This window comes from Squalius cephalus (assembly GCF_949319135.1).
Source record: "Squalius cephalus genome assembly, chromosome: 9".
NCBI lineage: Eukaryota > Metazoa > Chordata > Actinopteri > Cypriniformes > Leuciscidae > Squalius > Squalius cephalus.
In genome coordinates this window covers 27,882,535-27,907,359 of record NC_137130.1, presented here as the reverse complement: position 1 = coordinate 27,907,359, position 24,825 = coordinate 27,882,535, and the positions used below count along the sequence as shown (strand labels likewise).

General features: G+C 37.5%; 1 protein-coding gene across 1 annotated transcript; it reads left to right on the top strand.

The window, feature by feature from the left end:
* Window positions 1-5,372: 5,372 nt before the first annotated feature.
* Window positions 5,373-23,764, top strand: gpr156 (G protein-coupled receptor 156). The gene is made up of 10 exons (XM_079880872.1): window positions 5,373-5,558; window positions 14,515-14,668; window positions 15,521-15,648; window positions 15,801-15,936; window positions 18,134-18,244; window positions 18,333-18,458; window positions 18,818-18,913; window positions 20,963-21,199; window positions 21,690-21,851; window positions 22,167-23,764. Exons 2-10 carry the CDS (start codon window positions 14,552-14,554, stop codon window positions 23,469-23,471), a joined length of 2,418 nt encoding a protein of 805 aa, XP_079736998.1. The 5' UTR covers window positions 5,373-5,558; window positions 14,515-14,551; the 3' UTR covers window positions 23,472-23,764.
* The last annotated feature ends 1,061 nt before the right edge of the window (window positions 23,765-24,825 follow it).

Sequence of the window (24,825 nt, the reverse complement as noted above, 5' to 3'; positions counted from 1 at the left end):
TTGGAGCGAGATGACATCACTCACCGAACCCACAACTCAGACTGCTATCTTAACACGCATGCGCACACTACTGCGTAATGGAGCAGCAGGTGTGATAAACATCAGTGTATTTCTTTCCAATGTGGTTTTATGATATATTTTTTTTGTTTTTATAATGACTCCCATGCCGTACAGAATCAATCCACCCTATCCCACTCCACCCTGTCCCACGAGACCTCTCTCAGAGCTAAGTCAACTAACACGTTACACAAATAATTCATTAGGCTTACTATCCTACAGTGGTTTCAACTATTTTTTTGCATTGGACCTAAAGTGGCGAGTGTAATAAAGAAAAATACATTTTTCAAATGCCTTTAAAACCATTTTTTCTTAAAATAAAGTAAAAAAAATGGTAACATAATCAAATATATTATGATTTAAAATGAATTAATCGACCTGGAATCTTTAGGGTACACCAGCCTACCTTATCCACTTTTTACAGTCCAAATGAACCTCTCTCCGTCTCTCTCTCTCTCCCTCCCTTTCTCAGCCACCTCCTCTTTCTCTGTCTGACTCAGTCCTCTGCACTCACTTCCCCAGATAGCAATGAGTCGGCGGACCACCGTCGGCGCTCCGGCGGCAGTAGAAGCGGCAGAATGGCGACATCGCAAACACGTTGGACGGCGCACCGCCGGCGGCAGCCGCTCTTTAAAAGCGGCAGCCGCCTTCCTACCGCCTTCGTTCCGCGGCCGGCCCGCGGGCCAACCGCCGTCCCGCCGCCGTTATATTTAAGGCGGCCCTTCCGCGGCCCGCTGGAGGCAAGCGCTATTTTCGAGCGATCTGCCGCCGCTTATTCTGGCTATATATATATATATATATATATATATATATAATATTTAATATTTATAGCATGCAGTTTATCAAGAATAATGATTGCTCAAACCAGACAAATATCCATTTGGCATTTTTATTCCACATTTCAAAGTACATTAACTGTCATTTAAACAAGATGTGTCAGATCACTGAAACATAACAGAAAAATAAATAAATCAATATACTAACATGCAGGTTTCTTATTAAATTTTGGTAAAAAAACAAACAAACAAAAAACAGCCTTACAAGCATATTACAACTCTTACAATAATTGTTCATATAAAGAGGACAGCTCTAGGGTGAAAAAAATTACCTGTAAGTAAAGAGAATACTTGATACGAAATAATGTGCAGGATACCAAATAAATCAAAGTATGACATCACATTTACAAGCCATTTCTAACAATAGGTTAAGTGGTAGTAATTTATAGTAAAGCTCTGGAGTAGAATAGACCATTATAGCTGCAATGCTGACCTGTGGCACAAGGACTTACAAGCATTATTTGAAAAAAGAAAAAAAAGAAAGTAATTTCCACAGTTAGTGAGTATAGTGTGACACTTCTGACTTCTTTAGGGGTCTTGATGTTACTGACTGCAAGATAAAGAAAGGATTCCAGTTGTCAGTGATTCTGGGGTGTCAGTAGTCAGCCTAAGTGGTCGGCTGTGGGTCCCTCTCAGCTGTGCGGTGCCTTTTTCTGCCTTCACGGTCAGATGCTCCTTTCAGGTAACGCGAAACGTTAACCTAGACCGCTTCATCAGTGGCATCCTGGGTTGCCAGGTTCTTCTGGATGGCTAATTTAGAAAATACAGATCTGTCATTTCATTTGAATTGCATGAGGCCATACACATCTACTTAAATATAATTAAAAAAATATCCAACTTACTTTGAACAATGGTCTAAAGGAACATGTCTCTAAAACATGCTTTATCCCCTACACCGAGCTGAAAATCCAAAAAAGTGTTACAAATTACATTTCTCTGAAGCTTCTCATAAATAAATAAAAAATGTGAAAGGCTGAGGATTCAGACTGTAATATATGCAGTATACAATCTTAAATTTTACTTTAGATTACTCTATGGCATTATAATCAGCAAACTTACAAATTGTTCCTGGAGCTTTTTATCCTGCTTCAAACTGTTGTCAAGACACGGCAAATCTTCCTGGGTGTGTAGGGGGAGTAACAGATCCCCTGACAGGGATGACTCCAACAGACACAACATCACCAAACTCTGCAAGACGTCACAGCATAAGGGTCTGATCTGCACCTACAGGGTTTCCCAGAATAAAATAGTCAGTCCTGGTCCCTCAACTACTAAACTATGACATTTATATCTAGGTCTACTACATGGTCAGGTAGCCCCAGTGGGAATTAAACCAACAACCACAGGTGCTGTTTGCAAGTTGTACCTGATTTCCCAGTGCAAGCAAACGTCTTCAACATTGTTTGTTGAACTTGCTTCACCTGCTCTTGAAGTGAGCCGGTGTGATCCGAAGCTACAAAATGAAAGGCATATGGTAATTTTGGACTTACATCACACACAAAAAAGTACAATTTAAGAAACAGTGCAAGTTCTCACCTGCTCGTGCATTGCTTTCCCTCAGGGCTTGGTTCTACATTTAAAAAATAAAATAAAACAAACAACTAAAGGCACTATTTTCAATACTGTTAAAACACTGGACATTAAGACATAGGGCTAGAATATACCTTCACAGCTGAAAACTTCATGCTTGACACGAGATGCCATTGGAGTACAAGGGCCAACAATAGAGCAATGACTTTCTCCCTCCTATTGATAATCATTGACATGTAAAAATATGTTTGAAGTTATTGCATACATTTAATGAATTGGACTTAAATGTAACACTTAGTTAAGCGCAACATATTACATACCTCCAGAGTTTTCACCCATATGCTGCCAGGGTAAATTTGCTGCCGGGGGTGTAAAGCTTAGTACTTGATGAGCTGGGGAGCAAACATAACAGCTTTAATTTCAATGCAGAGTATTGCTAGCCTGGTAATACCAAACTCTGCTACTTCGCTTTGCTTCGTAGACAGAGTCTGGCATGGCATAATTGAAAAGTGTTTTCTTTTTTTGTGGGGGGGGGGTGTGGGGGGAGATGAGGAGCGCTAGAGTAAAACCCTGCTCCTCTATTCAATATTCCCTTTCACTTGGAAATATGTCAACACTGGAGAAAAGTCGTTTGTAACTTCCAGTTCATGCCAACTTTAAATAGAAGCAATAGTTTCCAAGACAAAAAAACTTCACAAATAACATCACTTACTTGTACTCAAACTCTTGGCGGATTCTGGATTACTGGGGAGAAACCTGGTTCTAAGAAAGAGGAAACAGAAATTTGATGATAATAATAATAATAATGAATGAAAGATTCCGTTATCCACAATAAACAGACAAATAAATTACACAGATGAAATAAAGGAAAATCAAATGTACAAGTCAGACCCATTTACCTGCTCCCTTCATGAACTTAAAATGATGTTTCTCCCAGGTGCTGTGTGGAGGTGTGCAGCGGATGGCTAAATTGTTCCTTTGTCTTTTTTGCGGAGGTTAAATGGGGGCCAATGGCACATGCCCTTCGTTGAGCCACTCTTGCGGAACCACTGCAAATGGCAGATCCTCCTTGTTGATAAACTGAACAATGTGAAGCATCTAAAATAGAAGACACATTAGCATAAAGTATACTTTTTGATTTTTTTTTTCAGGCAAAATCAACAACATTAAAATGCTCACCCCTTCGAAAAAGCAGTAATTTTCACAAGTGGATCAACAGAAAACCATGTTCAGACAAACAAAATCATATAAACAACCTACATCGTTATTTTTGTAAGATAACACCAAAAGTTAAACTAGTCTTTCTAGATGTAAAGTTTGGCTAACTTACCTACTGTAGCTAGATACATTTAACATGTAAGGTTAGAACATGCTTGAACTCAGTGTGTAAAAAAGGTGAAACAGCATGTGGTAGCGAACACTCTAATCTAGACTAGCAGCATAATTATGTTTAGTTAGAAAACAACACAAGTTATACTGATCAGTCTTTCTTGTCGTGAAGATTTTGCTAACGTTACCATTCCCACGTAGGCGGCAGAATAATTGTCCGTAGTTCAGGAACTGTAACGTTAGTTCATTCGACTGACCAATACTATCTTAAACCACATGTACTCACACTTGTATAAACATACATAACAGTTAAACATACTTAGAAGAAGAAAAAAACTCAACGCCAGGAAGAAACTAAGTAACGTTAGCCTAGCTATGGCGGAAACATGGCGGAAACTTTGCAAACAAGGCTAACTTACTTTAGCTTGACTAGTTAGGCAAGAACAGATCTTAAGAAGAAGAACTAAAAACAATGTCAAAAATGAACATAGTAATATTGCGTTACACAAAAAGGAAAAATGTACTTACTTAAAAGATCGTATATTTCCCATACAGTAAGATATTTCCTCTCTCCAAATACTGAAACCGTGTGACGAGACGAGTAAATCTGCTTCAGTTTTTTAGGTGCTGCCCCTCTCGACCGGTGGAGGTACTTCTCTGTTTGTGCTTTAACACTTTCTTAAACATTTGTACAGGTCGCAAAACTCGCAATTGCAAACTGCAAAGTAATCCCTTATACATGTAAAAGGTAAAAAAAAAAAAAAAAAATTGAGCTTGTAAAACAATGAAAGACATAACCACAATTTCCTGGAGTGACAGAGAGACAAAATATTTATAAATATTTCACTTTATCCTTCAGGTCAGAACAGGGATTTTCATGTTTCTCATAGACATTACCATGGTTGCAAATTAATAAAAAAATATAAAGCAAACCCAAGATTTTGGCCAAGTTGCAGATGTCTTTCACTGTTCACTGATTTCAAGCATTTGAAAAATCTAACTTCATCCATTTATTCTGCTAAATATTTATTTTAAAAACTAATCAGAATCAGAAAGATATTTATTGCCAAGTAAGTTTTACAAAAGGAATTCTGTTTGGTCTATTGGTGCATCTCAAATTGTGCATAAATCAAAGAAATGTAAAGAATTGTCACCTTAAGTGAATAAAATAATTCTATATATTTTACATATTATCGCTTCAGAGTTTCAAAGTAATTTAAATGTAATTTCCTAAACCTTATCATGGAATCAGAGTCAAATCTGTTATAACCCCTAATGGCTTTGGAGCAACAACAAAAATTGATATAATTCACATAATAATTATAATCGCTTTAAATGTGAAAAGTAGTTAAGATGCTGTCAGTTTCACTCATGGTTGGTCGATTTCAAAGCGGCTTGCCGCCAGCCGGCCGCGGTTCATTTAGACGGCGCAACCGCCAGAGAGAATGAAGTCGGCGGCCCGGCGGCTGTTCGCCGGCGGCATCTCGCAAGAAATGGGAGTGACGTATTCGGCGGCAAACGCTTCATCGCCGCCAGCGGGGCGCACCTATAGCCGACAGCTTGGGGCCGGCGGCAAAAAGAAGCCGTGCCGATATTTTTTGCTATCTGGGTCAGTGTTTCAGGAGTTTATGCAGTGTCTGCTGTTCATCATAGATGCACAGACAATTTAAACTCGAAATCTACAGACTGAGCCTTTGGATCACCTGTGATTACTTTTGCTGCTGTGATGTGATGTCGCTTGTTAAATGGGACGTTTTGTATCGGATTGCTCAGGATCATGTGGGGACATCAGGACATGGATCACAGGTTTGCTCAATCTATTTTCATAAGGCAATTTCATGTTGCAAATGTTGTGCTACGTAGAACAGTAGCTACCTAAAATTAAATGGAAACAGTTGGCAATTCTTCACAAAAATGTGGTATAATGCAACGACATATATATACATAAAACATTTGTATTATTGTTGCTTTATATAATAATAAATGCTTTACATCTATGAATTTTATTGTTAGCCTACTTTAATTTGATTATTTTGAATAATATTTTAATTTTGGAAATTAATTTAATCGGCTACAAAATAAAGTTGTATGAGTAGCCTAAATTTAAGTTTGCTTCTAAAACGAAAGGCAGTTCATTCCATTTTATCTTTACTTTCATTTGTCGGATTATTGGCGTCTCTCAGTGGGCGTTGAGTCGGCGGGGGTAAACCAATAATAACTGGCATTCTTACTTGATCAGCTTATTAAATTGCTAAACGGATTAAGACAGAGTGTGGGGTATGATTGTTCATATATGATCCCCAAACACACTAGCTGCGCTTTTTTGTAGTCGTCAATGTCTCATTCACTTCTCTGAAGTCTACTTGCTTTATGCCAAACCATGAGACAAAAGTCCTAGGCCTGCTGTGATGAATAAATAAAGGCTTAGGAAATTTTGTAATCACTCTTTTAAAGAGACCCTAGCGAAAAATAAGTACCAAAATATATTTGAAATACATTTATTTTATGCTACACTACAGATACATTTACATATATTTATGTACTTAATCTAAATACATTGCAGTTGTACTTTTGAGTCTGCTAAATTGAACTAATTTTGCACTTTATTATCTGGAAATAGTGCTGAGGTCCAACTAAAGATATATTGAAGATATTTGATTGTGCTAAAATGGAACTATTGCAAGTTTAGGTACACTTTAAATATATTGTATTTAAAGAATGATATTAAACATATTGGCCTCACTAATCGTGATAATAAAACACATTTTAGGCTTAATATTAAGAAATGTGCATTGTGCAATAAAAAAAGTGAAAATTTGGTGTGCAATCACCATAAGTGAAATGGTAATGCATTATTATAAGTAAAATAAATGTATTTTAAATAAATTGTTTGTATAGGTCACTAGGGAATATTGAATATACATGTTTCACACGTTCAAGAGCGATAAGTCTATTTGAAATGAGAATAGAGCGGACACACCCCTAGAAGAGTTTTGTCATGTGTTTTGATTGAAACAGAGCTCACATGAACTCCATGTGCTGGTTAAGATGCTCTTAAAGGGTTGGTTCGGAGTAATTTCAACCTAGGGTCCTTTGCAACATGACCTCGAGCCAAACACCCCCCCAGAAGCTTTTTTTCCCTTGGTCGAACATTATTAAAGTTAGAGCTTATTTAGAGAAATCAGCTGAATGGCTTAGTGCAGGCGCTAATGGATCCAAGATTGTATCTCGGAAATGACCCCACTAATAATGCCCAGAATGGTACCAAACTTCTACAGTAGTACAAATAGGTTCTGTACTCATAAAACGAGGCATTGGAAAGTTTGTAAGTACATCAGGAGTTTATTTAAATAACACTTGCCTGATGGCTAATGCTATCGCTAACCCGGACGTCGAGGTCACTTCTGTGATTTGGGAAAAGCCCGTAAAAGTCCTGGCAGAAAGCGATGTGGTGTAATGACGCCCAGTTCCAGGAATGCACTGATATTTTGTTGCTACCAGTTTGCAACAATTATTAGTTAACACTAAGTTGTCAACACTTTGAAAAAAATACATTTCTATGGAGTGTTAAATTCACTAGCTTCTCCCTTACACTTGTGAGTTTTGCAAATGACTTTTACGGGCTTTTCCCAAATCACGGAAGTGACGTCGACGTCCGGATTAACGGTAGCATAAGCCATCAGGCAAGTGTTATTTAAATAAACTCCTGATGTACTTACAAACTTCCCAATGCCTCGTTTTATGAGTACAGAACCTATTTGTACTACTGTAGAAGTTTGGTTCCATTCTGGACATTATTAGTGGGGTAATTTACGAGATACAACCTTGGATCCATTAGCGCCTGCACTAAGCCATTCGGCTGATTTCTCTAAATAAGCTCTAACTTTAATAATGTTCGACCAAGAGAAAAAAGGCTTCTAAGGGGGGTGTTTGGCTCGAGGTCATGGTGCAAAGGACCCTAGGTTGAAATTACTCTGAACCATCCCTTTAACTGTCCAGTCATGGGCTGGTCACCAATTGGTCAGGCCTGCTCTGTCTTTACACCATCTCCCCATTGCATATTGAAGAGTGAAAAATGGTCGGAAATGCCTCTCTGCGCCGGTCGTGCCTGCAGGAAACTGTAAACTACAGATCTATATTGGGACAGATGACAATACAACTTTAGGAAGGAACTACAGGAATTTCCACACCACCCTGAAAAGAGATGTGTCATGAATCGAATGCTAAAATGCATGCATGTTTAAACTCATCTAACGTTAAAAAAAAAAGAGTGGATTTAAATGTGTTTAAACACTTTTCTGGCTGGCGTCTTCCCAGAAGGAATTAAAGTTTTATAAAGTCAGCTGACTTTATAATGCACTGCCTTTCCAAAGTCATCGACACATAAAACAAAGTTTTAGCCCAAAAGATTTAATGTGTGTAACTCTAAAATGCCTGAAATAATACTGGCTTTGATTATCCTAATCACCTAAAGACAGAAACTAAAGTGCAGGAAACTGCACTGGAAAAATCTTTTGTCAGACAGCCTAAAAAAAACCTTATTTAAGACACAAATGTTTATTTAATATAACTTATTATGAGTACATCAATCTGAAAACATTACATTACACCAATCATTTTAACAAAATGCAAAATTTCAGCTTAATGCCCAAACAAAATATATGTATGAAATGTATCAAATTAATAAAAAACCTTGTGCTGCTGATTAAAATAAAAGTTAAATAAAATGTTTTAATGTGTTATACCTCAACAAACAAATTAATTAATATATCTGTTTGTACATCAGATTTATTCATTCATTTAGCAGAAATCAAGAAGCCAGAGATATTTGTATTAAAGCACATGTTTATTTGCATGCATTATGACAAGACAATAAGTGTCAAATCAGTCTCATTGGAGACATACATTCATTTAGGCTTCTAAATCTTTTTAATAAATGATCATTTAATGTGCATGTTGATTTTTTACTTCTGTATCTCTGAGGAAAAACACAATAATAGTCTAAATGAATCTATTTTCTAAATCATTCAGGATTACATGTCCATGCTGTTTGATTATCATTGTTAATGTGTATAACAGTATGTCTTATAGCTTGATATAACTTGGCTCCAATGTTTACTCTGCATATCTGTTCTTCAGTTTCACAGACATGATAAACTTAGTATGACAAGAGAAGTATGACAGATGAAATGTATGATATGGTGACATCATAGACTAGGGTTGTTGTTTTTCTTCTTCTTCATGTAAATCAGTTCACACTGCAGGTGTACTAAACGACAGCTATAGTTTGAGGCTCTGTCTGTGACTCATCTTGATTCATCAGCTCAAGTCTGCAAAGTCACAACTAGCATTTGTAAAAATTATTTTCTCTTGGACTCAAGTCTCAGTCTCACATATCTCCCGAGACTAGCCTAGGCCTGCATCATATGTAGTTGCTTGACAGAGGCTTCCTTAGTTTAAAAAGTGCTGTAACAAACTTAAAATACCCTTGTTTTGCTTTTTCGGATATCATCTTTCATGTAGTGTGTAATATAGCCGTTTGTGAATGTAAAAGGTCTACACAGTTGCAAATATCAAAGTGCAGATAAATGGATCTATTGTCTCCCAAAAGAAAGAACCAAAGTCGTAATCAAAGTTATTACTTTTTTTTTTTCCATGCACAAATCTACGCAGGTTTGTAACACATTTGCATAATGCCAGCCTATGGTCTTCATTGGCTGCCTGCAAACAACTTCTACTTTGACCCTCAAACACTGTAGTTGTAGTTGAGGCCTGGAAGAGTTTGATTCGTGTTGTCAACATGTCGAGAAGATGTTGTTTTCTGCGCTGTGAAAGCAAACCCACTTCCAAAGCATGAGGACTTGGGCTTGAATTGATACAGTAAAACCGACGCCATTTTTACGGTTCGTATCACTGTGTTTGCTGAGGAAGCCTCCAGAGCTGAAGTTCAGATATAGTAAATGGTTGTTTTGTTTCTGACACACCAATCACAACAGACTGGGCCATCTGACCAATCAGAGCAGTGTAGACTCTCAGAAAAGAGGGTTTTAGAGAGACTGGAACCTTTATCAAACCATTTCAGACACTGAGAGGAAAATGCTGCAATGTATATTATGAGAAAATGAATGTGATTTTTGTCCTTGGATGCATGCAAACCTATTGAAGGAGCCTTTAAAATATTCTAGAGCCACTTTAAACTTATTTTGCTTTCCTTTTTTGCTTTTGCTTTTCATAATTTTGTCATAATTCTGTTTTAGTGTTAGTTACGTGATGGTTGCGTATCATAGATTTGCCTGTTGGTTGACCTTGGATCTTCTTGGATGACTAATTTTGAATTCAGCGTTTTAATGTGTGGCGGCTGTTTGTTTCCAGAGACGTTTGTTTGTTAGTAACCGTGTGTCTGTGAGGCGCTTGTATAATGCCTGTGCCTCGGGCGCTCGGAGCCGTGAAAACTCCAGAATAGACAGTCTCAATCGCATCCACACTCTCGGATAGACTCATAGAGCTCATGCAGTCACAGGGATCCACTGATACATTAACTTCACTCTAAAGCTTAGTCACATGCATGTGAGGCATCAGGTCAGACTTCAAGTCACAAATATACTGATTCATAAACAAATGAGAGAATTTGAAACTGACATCTATTATGACTTTACTAATAAAATATGACATAAGGGGAGGTAGGAGATCCACATTTGGATTAACGGGTTGACGCCCAACATGCCAATGAACGTTTTGATCTACATCAGTATTTTAAATGAAAGTTTATATGAATAAAAGTCAGTATATGTCTTACTATAATTATTTGACCATTTAAACTGCTTTTTGCCTCTACTAGTTCCTGTACTGTGCATGACCAATTATGTTTTCATATTTAAAGGACAAATATTCAATATACACGACATTTATTTGATAAAAAATACAGTAAAAAAGCAATATTGTAAAATATTCAAATTTAATTTAAAACAACTGTTTTTTTTTTATTTTATTTGAATATATTTCAAATGTAAATTATTTCTGTGATGCAAAGCTGAATTTTCAGCATCATTACTCCAGATTTCAGTGTCACATGATCCTTCAGAAATCATTCTGATATGCTTAATATTTTTGAGGAAACAGTGATACATTTTTTTCAGGATTTTTTGATGAATAGAAAGTTAAAAAGTACAGCATTTATTTTTTTATTTTTTTTTGTTGTAACATTCTAAATGTCTTTACTGGCACTTTTAATCAATTGCATGGAATGCATCCTCGCTGAATAAAAGTATTTAAAAATACAACAAATTTACTGACCCCAAATTGTCTATTTGTCTCAATAGAGGTAAAAGCTGAAAGAATTAGCAAGGATATGTCAACTTCCCAAAAGCATTTCATGTCAATTATCCACATACCTTACAGAGAACACACCCATATTTAAAACCTTTAAAAAGGCAGGCTTGACAAATTTCATCATAATAAATATATTAACAGGTGAGGACAGCATTTAAAATCATTTTGAAATTGCATAATACATGGCTTATTTTTCTTTACATGTCTCAAACAAACTGGCACGGGACGTGCTACTAGACATTGAAACTTTGTGAAGAAGATCATAGCACAGGTTATGTGGTCTGCCCTTTCAGGCTCATACATGTGGTTATTTTGCCGATGTGACGCACAGCGCTGCATTGTGAGTGGTAATCGGTGCATCCATGTGGGATTTACTTACTTGCAACTGTGTATTGTGGAGGCAAGCCTGAGCTCTTCCCTCCTTTTTTTCATTAGCGATTGAAGAGCAAGATGATTACAGTTTTTAAACATCAAGGGTATAATTATGTAATGAAGAGGAGAATGAGCCTGTACTTTTTAAGTTCTAATGTTCACAGTCACATGGGAGGCAGCTGTGATTTCGGTGAGGTCTGTCGCTTTGTTCAGTTCACTGATGCCTTGTGTTCTGTTGGGGTCTGAGAGATCCAAAGGCCATCTGATACGTCAACATTCTCAGGTACTAAGCAATATTTCAACTTCCTAACATGCCTTAAAGGTGCAGTAAGTGATTTCTTAGGGTGTGTTTACACTTGGCATGTTTGGTTCGATTAAACAAACTCTGGTTGCTCTGTTAGTGCGGTTCATTTGAATAAGGTTGTATTCACACCAGGAAAGTACGCTAGTTCATTTACTTTGGTCCGGACCAAATAAAATGTTGATTTTTGTTTGTTTGGTGTGGTTCGCTTTCACACTGCCCTTTTTGCAAGTGAACCAAAATTTGTAAACAAAACCACACTTGTGCTAAGGTCATCCATCCATTGGACAGAAATTCTCAAGCAGGGAAAAGCAGTCCAAAAACAGGCAATTTATGGAGATCTTTATAGTGCAATTTTTATTATTTTACTGATTTTGTGTCATCAGCTACTAACACAATATGAAGAAACTTATGAGTATCATATGATACAAAGTCATATATACGATGTTGTAATTAGGATTTTGCGAAGGCGAATATGTGCTGCAAGACGGTTGTGGGGGAGAGAGCATGCTCTTAACTGATAAAGTTAAGAGTGCAGACCAAATATGAGGCTCCACACCTCCTCACAACTCCAAGTTTGTCCGCGAGCTTCCATGCTAAAAGAGCAAACTGTCAACAAACATTTGTCCTCATCCCATAATGGATGAGGACAAATGTTACTTGGTTACTTGTTTGGTCCTCTTTTGGTGCGCACCCGAGTGCTGCTTTCACACCTGCCCAAACAAACCGCACCAAGGGGGACAACGAACTCTAGTGCGATTCAACCGAACTAAATGAGGCAGGTGTGAAAGTGTGAACGCTGCCCTGGTGCACCCCAAATAAGCGGACCAAGACTGCTGAAAAGATTGGTCTTGGTCCGCTTCCAAATGAACTCAGGTTTGGTTCGAATGATATATGAACGCAACACGGACCAAAGATATGTAAACGAACCAAAAACGGGACATGCATGATGTCACAAGATGCGCCAGTAAAAACGATAGAATGCTCAAGGATACCTGTTTTTTTTCTCTCATCATGCGCTCTCTTCACAAGTTCTCAGCTGGTCAGAATACCATCACATGTAGGCTACGCACTTTCAACGAGCACATTTATCCCAGCACACAGCATTGTTTTGGATGTTCGGTAAGTTCTGTCTCGAGTAAAAGCCGACCAATTAGGTTGTGAACATATCTCTATGCCTTTAGGTTCAGTATCTTTAGGTTCTGTGTTAAAATGGCAATGTGAACGCTAAGCGTACAAAAACAATTTTTTTTGGGGAGGGGGGTGGTCTGGACCAAAAGAAAACCAATCTAATTGAACTACAAGTGTGAACGCTGTTGAAAGTGGATCGGACCGAGCGAGCAGTACAGCACACTTGTAATCAGCATTAGGGGGCGTGTCTAATCATGATGGGGGAGGAGAGAGAGAGAGCAAGATGGAGATTATTTGAAGATAGACTGTAGAAAGAGAGATGGCTGAGAGACATTACAAAAGAGAAAAGGTCAGAGGAACATCACTGGAAAAAAGAAAGGTTATGATCAGCCCAGAGCTTTAGGACCCGCGTTAAAGGGATAGTTCACTCAAAAATGAAAATTATGTCATCATTTACTTACCCTCAATTTGTTCCAGACCTGAATGAGTTTCTTTCTTCTGTTGTTCTAACACACACACAAAAATATATATTTTGAAGAATGTCGGTAATCAGACAGCTGACGGTAGCCATTGACAGGACAAATACTACGGTAGTCAATGCGGCCACCGTCAGCTGTCTGGTTACCAACATTCTTCAAAAGATCTTCTTTTGTGTTTAACAGACAAAACTTGAAACGTTGTTTCTGCTCAATACCTGAGTAACATTGGTTTTGCTGTGTTGCACAGAACCAAGATATGCTGTTGTTGTAATGTTAGCTATAGTAACAGGACAGTTTTGAGTGTCATTGAGCTGGTAAGGGTGCTGGTCGACGAACAACCAACTCTTGCTTATACACTTTTGTTCTGTATGTTCACTTTTTGTTTTTCCTTGTTGTTTGTTTGCTATCTTTGCATTTTTTTCACTAAGCATTATTTTGCTTCGCTTCAGCTTTGATAAAGAGACATCCACTTTTGCAATGCGTGTTTGAGCATTTTGGGGGCGGAGCAATGAAAGGAGGGGTGTGTTTGGGTTGAAATATCAACAGTTTTTCTCATAAATTGCTTACTGCACTTTTAAACGTCCTCTATATAAAAAAAATGGATCTCAAAAAGCTCTGATATGTGATTAAACATAAGGAATGCCACAAGATATTTTTGTACTTACTGTAGCGCTTACCCACAATTTTGATTGGATTTGTTTTACTGTATTTCTCTACATAATAGCAGAAATGTACCCATCTATCCTTCTATTTGCTATGTAGGGTCACAGGGACAAACAGAAACTATGTCACTATAGTAGATATGAAAAATATCTTCATCTGAAGAAGCCAACCTAATGACAAAAAACAAATAAACATTCCTTTAGTAACAGTCATTAATTATCATAGATCGTTTTGTATCATTTTTTAAAGTCTTATAAAAACAGACTGAACTGGGAATAACTTATATTTCAGTGTAACTAAATTCCAGACAGAAGAGTTTTTTTATTGAAACTATGAATAACAGCGCCATCTTGTGTTCAGTCTTCTACAATGTACCTAAAAACAGATCTGAGGTTTGATAGCAAGTTTGTTTCATACATTTTACATCCCAACTACAATGCTGTGTAATCATTGTGTCATTGTATGAAGTTTAATTTCTATCTTTCAGGATGTGTGTATGAGTTGAGCTAGAGCTCAGGCCAGTAATGGAGGCAGGACTGAACTGCAGCTCTCACTGTGAGTCTGGCGTCTGCTTCATCGACCCAGGAGTGAACAGTCAGCAGGGCTGGGACGTCCTGCAGAGACTCTGTGCGCTCTCAGCGGTACATACACACACTCACATAAGTCCACCACAACACACTCAGAGACAATTACACTTACATTTACAAACAGTCTGACTGAGACCACTAGTGACAATGCTTCTATTTTATATATTTCGGTAACACTTTATTTTACAGTGTCATTGTTACATATGTTACATGTAATTACTGTAGTAATAACTATAAATTATGCATAATTACATGCAATTAACCCTAAACCAAACCCTCATCCTAATCATAACCATATAGTAAGTACATGTAGTTAATTATTATCACTCAGTACTTAAATGTACAATTACACTGTAATACTGACACCGTCAAATAAAGTGTAACCTATATTTCTAATTTAAACTTGTAGAAACCTGGTGTTCATTATAGTCTATACCATTCAAAAGTTTGGTCAGTAGCCCTCAATTTTATTTAGCAAGGAGTCAAGGATGCATTTAATATATCAAAAGTGACAGTAAAGACATTTCTAATGTTACAAAAATTTATATTTCAAATAAATGCTTCTTTTGAACTTTCTATTCATCAAAGAATCCTGAAAAAAATCATGATTTTAACAAAAATAAACAGCTCATCTGTTTAAAACATTGATAATAATAATACATGTTTCTTAAGCAGGAAATCAGCATATCAGAATGATTTCTGAAGGATCATGTGACACTGAAGACTGGAGTAATGATGCTGAAAATTCAGCTTTGATCACAGGAATAAATTACACAAAATATAGTTAAATAGAAATAGAATTCAAATTAAGATCAAATTAAGGCAGCCTTGGTGAGCAGAAGAGACTTCTCTCCCAAACTTTTGAACTTTTGTATTAAGTATGTTTTGCTGTTTGTCTGTATATAGAGCGGTGTGGGTGTCCAGAGTCAGTCTCTGTCTCCTGCTCTTCGGGCTGTAGTCTGGACGCTGCTCTCTTGTGGGATTCTGCTGGCTCTTTTCTTCCTCATTTTCACTCTGCGCTTCAAAAACAACAGGTATGAAATGGCTGGATCTCTACTTGTACTCATAGCTCTCAATCATGACATATATGACTAATTTATCACTTTACTGGGGTTTTGGTTTGTCTATAGCCACCTCAGCAACTATAGCCACCAACATGAATTTTGATTCTGTACCTCTGACACAGGATAGTGAAGATGTCCAGTCCCAATCTGAATGTGTTGACTCTCTGTGGCAGTCTCCTCACATACAGCAGCGGCTTCTTATTCGCCGTGGAGGAGAGAGAACCGCTGTCAGGAGCAGGATCAAGAGCTGTCTTACAGGTACACACACACACACACACTTGGTTATTTAGATTTTGAAAGTCAACTTCATCAGATTACACAAGTAAGACCCCCTTCTCTTTGTGCAGTACCCCCCTTTACTTTAGTATATTTAAAACAGTCTTGTAAATCACACAGCTGGCTTATTATTCTGAATTGCTAAAGGGCTGTTTACATTTAACAACACCATAAATCTCCTTTAATGCACCAAACCACGTTTAACAGAATTCTTGTTGACTTTAAGCTGTAAGGCTTCTCAAACCCTACATCTGTGATTGATTGCATATCCATTGTTTATACTTGAAATGACTCTGGATTTACTGTAGTTCTTTGAATGTGTAACGTTATGTGAGTGTGTTGATTGTGTGTTGCTGTTTTGGATAGATTAGCAGTGGTTAAAAAAAAAAAAAAAAAGATTGGGTCAGTAAGATTTTTTTTTTTAAAGAAATGAAAACTTTTCTTCAGCAAGGATGCATAAAATTAAGCAAAAGTCAGAGTAAAGAATTTTTTAAGATTTCGGTTTCAAATAAATGCTGTTTATGTCCACCAAAGAATCCTGAAAGGAATGTATCATGTTTTCCACAAAAATATTAAGCAACACATTTGTTTTCAACATAGATAATAATAAGATATGTTTCTTGATAAGAATGATTTCTGAAGGATCATGTGACACTGAAGACTAGAGTAATGATGCTGAAAATTCAGCTTTACCATCACAGGAAGGAATTACATTTTAAAATATATTGAGTGAAAACTTCTCGGGTTACTTGACTGTAACCCTGTTCCCTGAAAACGTGGGAACGAGATGCTGCGCTGAAGCATCTTTGTATGACCAGCTGTGAATAATGTGTGTAACACGTCAATGAAACTTGACAGCCTCAGACAGTGACGTCATCGCAAAGCGCGCTGGTCGGAGGCTATATTTGTGCCACAGGTAAATGTGTCGTGGCAATGTATCGCAGCATGTCGTTCCCGCTTTTTCAGGGAACGGGGTTACAGTCAAGTAACCCTAGATGTTCCCTTTCAAAACCTACTCTCAATACTGCACTGACGCGCTTTGGGAGCAAGAATACCCCAACCGCCGCACTGAGGGTGCTGGACCTTCCACGGTTGTGTAGTCACCCAATGTGAAATTGTATACTTGGTGGCAGCCGCCCCCCTGTTTCAGCCCCCTTGACAAACAAATATTTGCCCTGACTTACTCCACTGGCTAGGTTTACATAGGCCCACGATCACAGACTGGACACAGTTGGTGAAGTTTCTTGTTTTCAACGGCGGAGGGCATAAGGCTTCAAGAGTGAGGTGATAGCCATAAGAAAAATCATTTTTAGAGTCAGAAACTTGTCAGACACTGACCCTAAGGGGGTCTCTACCAGCCCCTCAAGGACTACAGTTAAGTCCCATGAAGGAATCTTGTTTCTAGCGGGATGCCTCAGTTGCCAGGCCCCACGAATGAAACGAGCGAGCAGAGGATGCTTCCCGAGTGGCACCCCATCAATCAAGGCTTGGCAAGTTGATAAAGAGGCCACATAAACCCTGAGAGTGGCGGGACATGTGCCTGCTGGTCATTTCTCCTGCGGGAAGTCTAGAACTGAAGCTATCTGGCAGTTAACTGGATCTGCACCACCTTTCAAAGACACCACATTTACTGGCATAACTTCTTCTAGTGGAGGGAGCCCTTGCACTGGGAATGGTCTCTATAACTTCAGGTGAAAGCCCAGTGTCCCTCAGTTGGTACCCTTCAAGGGGCCAAACATGAAGGGTCCACAACTCGGGCTGGGGATATTGTCCTCTGCCGTCGCGGAGAGATATTATCTCCAACAACCAAACTCTGACATGCAGAACTGAGAACGAACAGACATGCAAATTAGTGTGTAGTGCTACTACACTAGCCTAGCCTCACACTAGCCTTAGTTAGAGGAAGTTATTTTGATTAAAGATTATGAGGGCACACTATTAATGATGTGCACAGATAAATGATTTATTATAAATACATGCAATATTCCATACTTTTTTTAAAAATTGCCAAATTTTATTTCATGGTTACTTTAACAAACAAACAGTGTCGTGATTTGTATGGTTATGTTCAAATACAAATGTGACTAATGTGAATGAATGTGTCACGTCACTACAACCAGAACAGAATTAAAAGCGGTTCTCTTGTTAAATGTGCGTATCTTTTTCTGTACCATCTCAGGCGCGGATGTGGACACTGTGTATCGGCAGCTCTCTGGTGTTTGGACCCATTCTTGGGAAAACATGGCGGCTCTACAGAGTGTTCACTCAGCGTGTGCCCGACAAGAGAGTGGTGAGTTATGATATGTCTGCGAATGAATAGGCTATGAATTATTGGTTTAATGTCACTGGCTTCATAATAGTGTTCTGTTGTGTTTCAGATTATCAGAGACATCCAGCTGATGTGTTTGGTTGCGCTGCTGGTCCTAGTGGATGTTGTTGTTCTGTCAACATGGGGTCTGACAGATCCGATCAAGTGCTCTCGGTCTGTTAGTGCTATGGTGAAGGTATGCTTACCCTGATTTCTATGAACAGCTTTTCTAGAGAATTTTCACACAGCTCTTTTCTAAACAGTGACAATTCAGATGGACAATGTCTGTCATGCTTCACAAAAACAACAAAAAAATCACCATACAAGCACTATAGAAGTAGAAGTACTATATTTCAAGTTTTGTGTGAGATTAAGACCCAAATGTATTCAGAAACTTGCATTCTTAAAGCAGTGATGATGCCATATACTTCATTTTTGAATATCCACAGGCATTATTCCTATAGGGATGTAAAGAGCCATAAAAAGGAGAACTGATGCAAGCTCCAATGATTTGTGGCATGTAAAGTATTTTGTGTTGTTTCTTCTTTATGTCAGGTAATAGAGCTGGACGCATCCTATTCTCTGACCCAGCTAGACTCCTGTTCTTCTCTCTACTCGGACCTGTGGGTAATCCTGCTCTCCGTGCTTAAGGTAACATTCAGCTTTGCCATCATAGGAATGAGTTACATTACATTAAATATATAAAAATTAAACATTGTTGTAATAAATATTTTAATAATTTCACAATATTACTGTTTTTGCTTTATTGTATTTTATTAAGTAAATGCAGATGCTTCTTTCAAAAACATAAAAAAATTAAAAGCTTACAGACCCCAAACATTTGACCAGAATAGTGTATTTTACATAAATACTGTACTGTAGAATGATTGCTTGAAAGAAAATGAAGCCTTTTGTAGGACTAAAAAGATTTTTTTTTTCAATGTGACCAGTGTTATTTTAGACTCATTGGAATACTATTATAGTTTTATTTATATTTTTGGTTTTAGTTTTTATTTTAATACTATTTTAGATATTGTAATAATATTTTAATATATATTTAAGTTTTATTTTGGTTTTGGCATTTTTATTATTATTTTTTTTTAAATAGGTCTGTATAGGTTTTTTTATTGTTTTATTTTAGTTTTTGTTATTTTAGTATATCAAATTAAACTAAATTAAAATGAAAAATTGTGCCTTGGCAACTAGATTAAAAAAATACTAATTAATTCATCTTTATTAATTTAATTTAATTTAATATTTATTTTATTTCAAGAAAATTATTATTATTTTTTTACGGTTTTAGTTTAAGTTAGACCCCAAAGCCCAAAGTACACTTCAATTTGGGGTGGAGCATAGTATAAAAATGATTATTAAAACAGTAAGATGCATTCTGGAACCATAAGAATCTAACGGGAATAAAAAAGGCTCAAAAACAACTGGGCTTGTGACAGTAATGAAATGATTTGTCATAATAATCTTCACTTTATTTTCTTAACGCATTAATAGTTTTATTAAGAAATTATACACATTCTGTTTTATCTTTTGGTATTGGGTTATGCCCATTAGGGTGGTCCTTATCAAGTCCAATTTTTTTTTTTTTTTTTGCAAAATGATAGTGTCTTAACCTTTTAAACTGTTCACTTCAACTTCAAAATTAGAAATATGCAAAAATGTTGACAAAAAAATGATATTTAGAAGTAGCTCAATCATGTGGAAGATTGCCTATGTTAAGCTGTGCGGCGTTATTGTGATATGCAAGTAATATTAAAAGTTGCTGCAAATGAACTACATTTTATTGAAATCAGAGCAACACTGACATGACAACAATGACAACAATCTCAAAAAAGCACAAAGTTTTCAACAATCCCTCATTTCTGATGCTCAGCAGCCAGTGTTGACTTTTTGCAGTCTGGATAGATCCGTTGGTGATCTTCCACCACATGAAGGAGAAACTGCAATTGTTGAGTGTGTGAGATAGCCACTGTATTCTTGAATGAGAGCCACTCCTCTCTCGGTGTGATCATTGACTACTTTCATTGCATGGTTGCCTGTGCCTCCTGATAATCTGCTCGATTCGGCCAAAGTTCCGGGTCAATTTCAAGGAACGTTATGTAATTTTTTAAAACCAAAAAATGTGTTCTAAACCCAAACAATAACCAAGGTGATCATCAATAGAAATATGTATTGATTCCACCAGGAAAGGTAAATCTGCTAAACCGGGTCATGGATGGATTAATTTGGATTTAGTTTCGACAATAAGTAAACTGAGATATGTATCTAAAATACATATTTAGGAATATATGGTGCATTAGATGCTTTTAAGGAGATTTTTTTGGAATTTTACTAGCCAGGTACAATACCAAATCAAATGATCTGTTTTTACGAAAATCATCAAAATCTCAGAAAGTTTAAAGCTATTGAGCTACCAGTAATTATTATGTTACTGCCATTAAAATTGGCATGCTGTATTTTCTTATATAAAGGAACACTTTGAAGGGTTAAGAGCATGACAATTGGATACTTTAAAAATAAGGACCACCCTAATGCCCATGCTTCCTATAAGATTAGCCACAAACAAGCCTAATAGTTTATATTCTCATCATTCATTTGGAATTCACAAAATATTCATACAGGTATTGATAAAAAAACATAGTTTGTATGCTATTTTGCTTCACACTGAAATCCCTCTCTTTTTTACAGGGCAGCCTCCTCTTGTACGGGACGTATCTTGCCGGCCTGACAAGCAATGTCAGCTTACCTCCAGTAAACCAGTCTATGACCATCATGGGTGCTGTCTGCCTGGTGACCATGTCGACCGCTGTGGCCGTGCCCGTCTCTCTTTACCTGTACGCCTGGCCCAATGTGGTCTACAGTGTAGTGTCTGGAGCCATCTTCATCTGTACAATGGCCATAAACTGCCTGCTGTTCGTCCCTCAAGTACGTCCTGGTCAATTCACAGCCAATATCTGATGATTTGCAGTCAAACTCTGAGTCAGTCTTTGTCCAGACATTTACATTTTTGGATCTGAAAAGGGTTATGTTGAGGTTCAACCAATCAATAACTCTAACACAGGAGGTGAAGCAGGTGATGAGTCAGCATTCAACATCAAATGTGTTACGCAATGATTTGGAGAGGACATTGCTAATGTCAGCTCTTTATGACGGTGATTGAGCATAGATCAGGTGTGTGTGTGCCTGTGTGTCTGTGTGTGAGTGTTTAAGACCAAAAAGACTGGCATAAAAAAGGGAAACATTTGGTTAATGAATCACACAGACCTGATAATGCCGGAACTGAAGTTATTGCACAATAAATAAATCATTCAATAACTGAACATTAGCATGAAACACTCAGTAAATGTATATGATTTAATACCCCTGCTGTACCTGTACCTATCTACTTAATCATTATTATTATTCTTCCCTCTAGCTGACCCAATGGAGACAGTTTGAAGAGGAGACAAACTCACATCCCAGTCAAATGGCCAAATACTTCAGTAGTCCTAGCAAGTCCACAAACTCCATGTACAGCGAGGATGAGATCTATTATCTACTTGGTGAAAATGACTCCATGAAAAGACTCATTAATGAGGTACCAATAGTTATTAGATTTACATTGGGTTATTCAAAGCAATTTGATGCTCACAGTGATTCCTGGTTTGGTTAAGTGTGATGATGAATTCATGTGTTGGGTGTGGACAGCAGTGTGTTTTGCGTCACTACACCATAAGTGAGGTTGGGTCCTTTGTTTTATATTTCCTCAAGGCACCGCTTTATGATCTCACATCCTGTAAAATTGGCATCTATCCCATACACCTACTTAGTGATGTGAGCCATTCTAGATAATGACTGTGATTAAGGTGATGATGTTCAAACCCATTTTCCAATTTTTCCTCCCTATTTGCAGAAGAATGCTGTTATTGATAGCCTACAGGAACAAGTGAACAATGCCAAGGACAAGTTGCTCAAACTGATGACTGCTAGCCACCCCGTGGACGAGGGAGAAATGGACTCCTCCAACACTAACCTCAACTCCTCCTCCACCCAAACCACAGTGGTATCTCCAGACTCTCCAACGCTTCTTCTCAGGAAATACTCAGAAGTTGCTCCCACCAGAGCTCTCTCTCCACCTCCCTATGTACCTCCTCCACCGCTTCCCACTCACACTACCTCAAAGCAAACGTCCCCTGAAGGCTCAGTAGCTTCAAATGTTCCCTCTTCTCCACCACACCTTAGGCTTCCACCTCCTAAAGATGAGGTTGTGAGTCTGAATGGAAACACAGAAGATGGAATTCCAGCCGAGAACAATATCAGAAACTCAGGTCTTGGAAGAGAAGTTTTGGAGAATCTTTCGGATCAGGAAAAGTTAGCACAAGGTTCCTCTTCTTTGGGTCCTTCTTGGTGTAGTTCACCTCAGGTTGAGTCTCCAGAGCCATCAGCCTCCATGGAGATTCCAGGAATGTCATCAGTGGGACGACTGGGTTTTGTAACCAATGAGCAGCTGGTGGAGATCCTGCAGGACCTAAGTATGGATGCAATAAGCGGTTCTGTCAAATCGCCCGACCGGGTTCGAAGCCCGTCCATCAAGCCAGACGATCTGAGCGTAACTCTTTCTCCTCGATCTCCTCTACAGTTCCTTTTCCCCACCATCTCACCCTATCTCATGCGTAAACGCAGACCTCCGTTTTACTCCTCGAGAGGTGGACCTCCCCCTTACTATTTTCCAGGCTCGGTACCTCCAGGGCGCAGTAGGGCATCAGCACTTCCAGACCATGAAAAGTTGAGGGATGATGACTCTAAAACGAGTCCAACCAGCAACCCTCAAAGACATGACTTTTGGCACGAGGGAAAGAGGAGAAAGAGGGTCGAGAAAGCAAAGACTCGGCGTGGCTGTGGACAGGACAGTTGGGAATGTTCTTCTCACAAATGTTCCGTTACTCCTTTCACGGGACAGGTTCCTCAGCCTGCCCCCACTGGGCTGATAGAGGGGGTTAAACACTCAGAGGAGCCGTATGACTACTCAGACTCAGACTCCAGCAGCTCAGAGGACTACTGTTACTACCAGCGGTCCTACTGCGGGGCCTGTCATCACCCCTACGACTCCACAGACAGCCTCACCTCAGGGACCTCTGACAGCGAGGACGAGGACTTTTACCGCTCAACACGTCCTGTCGTGAACTTTAAAGTCGACCTTAAACCAACCTTTGTCTGAACGGACTGCACATCCATTATTTATATATGGGTCAGTGATGTGATGCTCTTTTTGTTTTGTCTGAACATTTTTAAGTTATTTAGATATACACTATAGTTTGGAATAATTGCAATTTTTATGTTTAAAAATAAAATAGCAACATTGTTAAATATGATTACAATACATTTTTTAAATATATAATTTTAGCAGCTATTTTAGCACAAGGAGTAATGATGCTGAAAATGTTGCTCTGCCATCAAAAGAATAAATACATATTCAAATATATTCAAATAGAAAGCAGTTATTGTAAATTGTAATAATATTTCACATTATTACTGTTTTACTGTTTTTTGATTTTAAAAATCGTAATTATTCCAAACTTTTGACCAGTGTACATTAAAAAATGCTCTTAATGCAGACTTGAATACACATTTTTTTAATTATTATTGACGTTTTATTTATAACTTAGATGTTTCATAAAACTTTTTATATATTTGATGGTGTGTAAAGTCAAAAATATCTCTGTTGCATAATAAAAAAAAGAGTCTCATAATGGCTGAATTGTAGACAAAAATGTAATTAAGTAGTTGATTATAAGTGGTATAATTTATTATTATTTCTTAACTAAATCATAAAAACATGAAATGTTTTGAAATGATTGACATCTTTAAGACTTGGCAATAGTTATACATGGTTAGTTCTGGTTTACAAATGTCAAATGGAATCCCTGAAAAAAATATTTTATTATAAAATCAATGATTTCCAAGAAATCATATTTTTAACATGTTTTAAAACTGTTCAAAGATGCGTACACATATTATATTAATTTACTTGATGGTCAAACCACTTTTTAAAGTTTTATGTTCATAAAAGCTATATTATGAAATGGGGAACAAATGCACATAATGTACTTTGTCATAAAAGTAATGTTCATGCTTACCTATTCTCTGATTAGCATAACTAAATGAAAACGAGCCATTTTTTTGTGAGAGCCAAGAGCCAATTTCTGTGTGTTTAAAAAAAAGAGATTTGTTTACACTTATTTCTTTAAGAAAGCTATTATATCCATATCCATACACCTTTTCTACATTTCAATAATTCAAAAAAGTATACAGTACAGGTCAAAAGTTTGGAAACATTACTATTTTTAATGTTTTTGAAAGAAGTTTCTTCTGCTCATCAAGCCTGCATTTATTTGATCAAAAATACAGAAAAAAAATGTAATATTGTGATATATTATTACAATTTAAAATAATTGGCTTTAAATTATCATTTATTTCTGTGATGCAAAACTGAATTTTCAGGATCATTACTCCAGTCTATCACATGATCCTTTAGAAATCATTATCAAAGTTGGAAACTTTGTTTTTTGTTA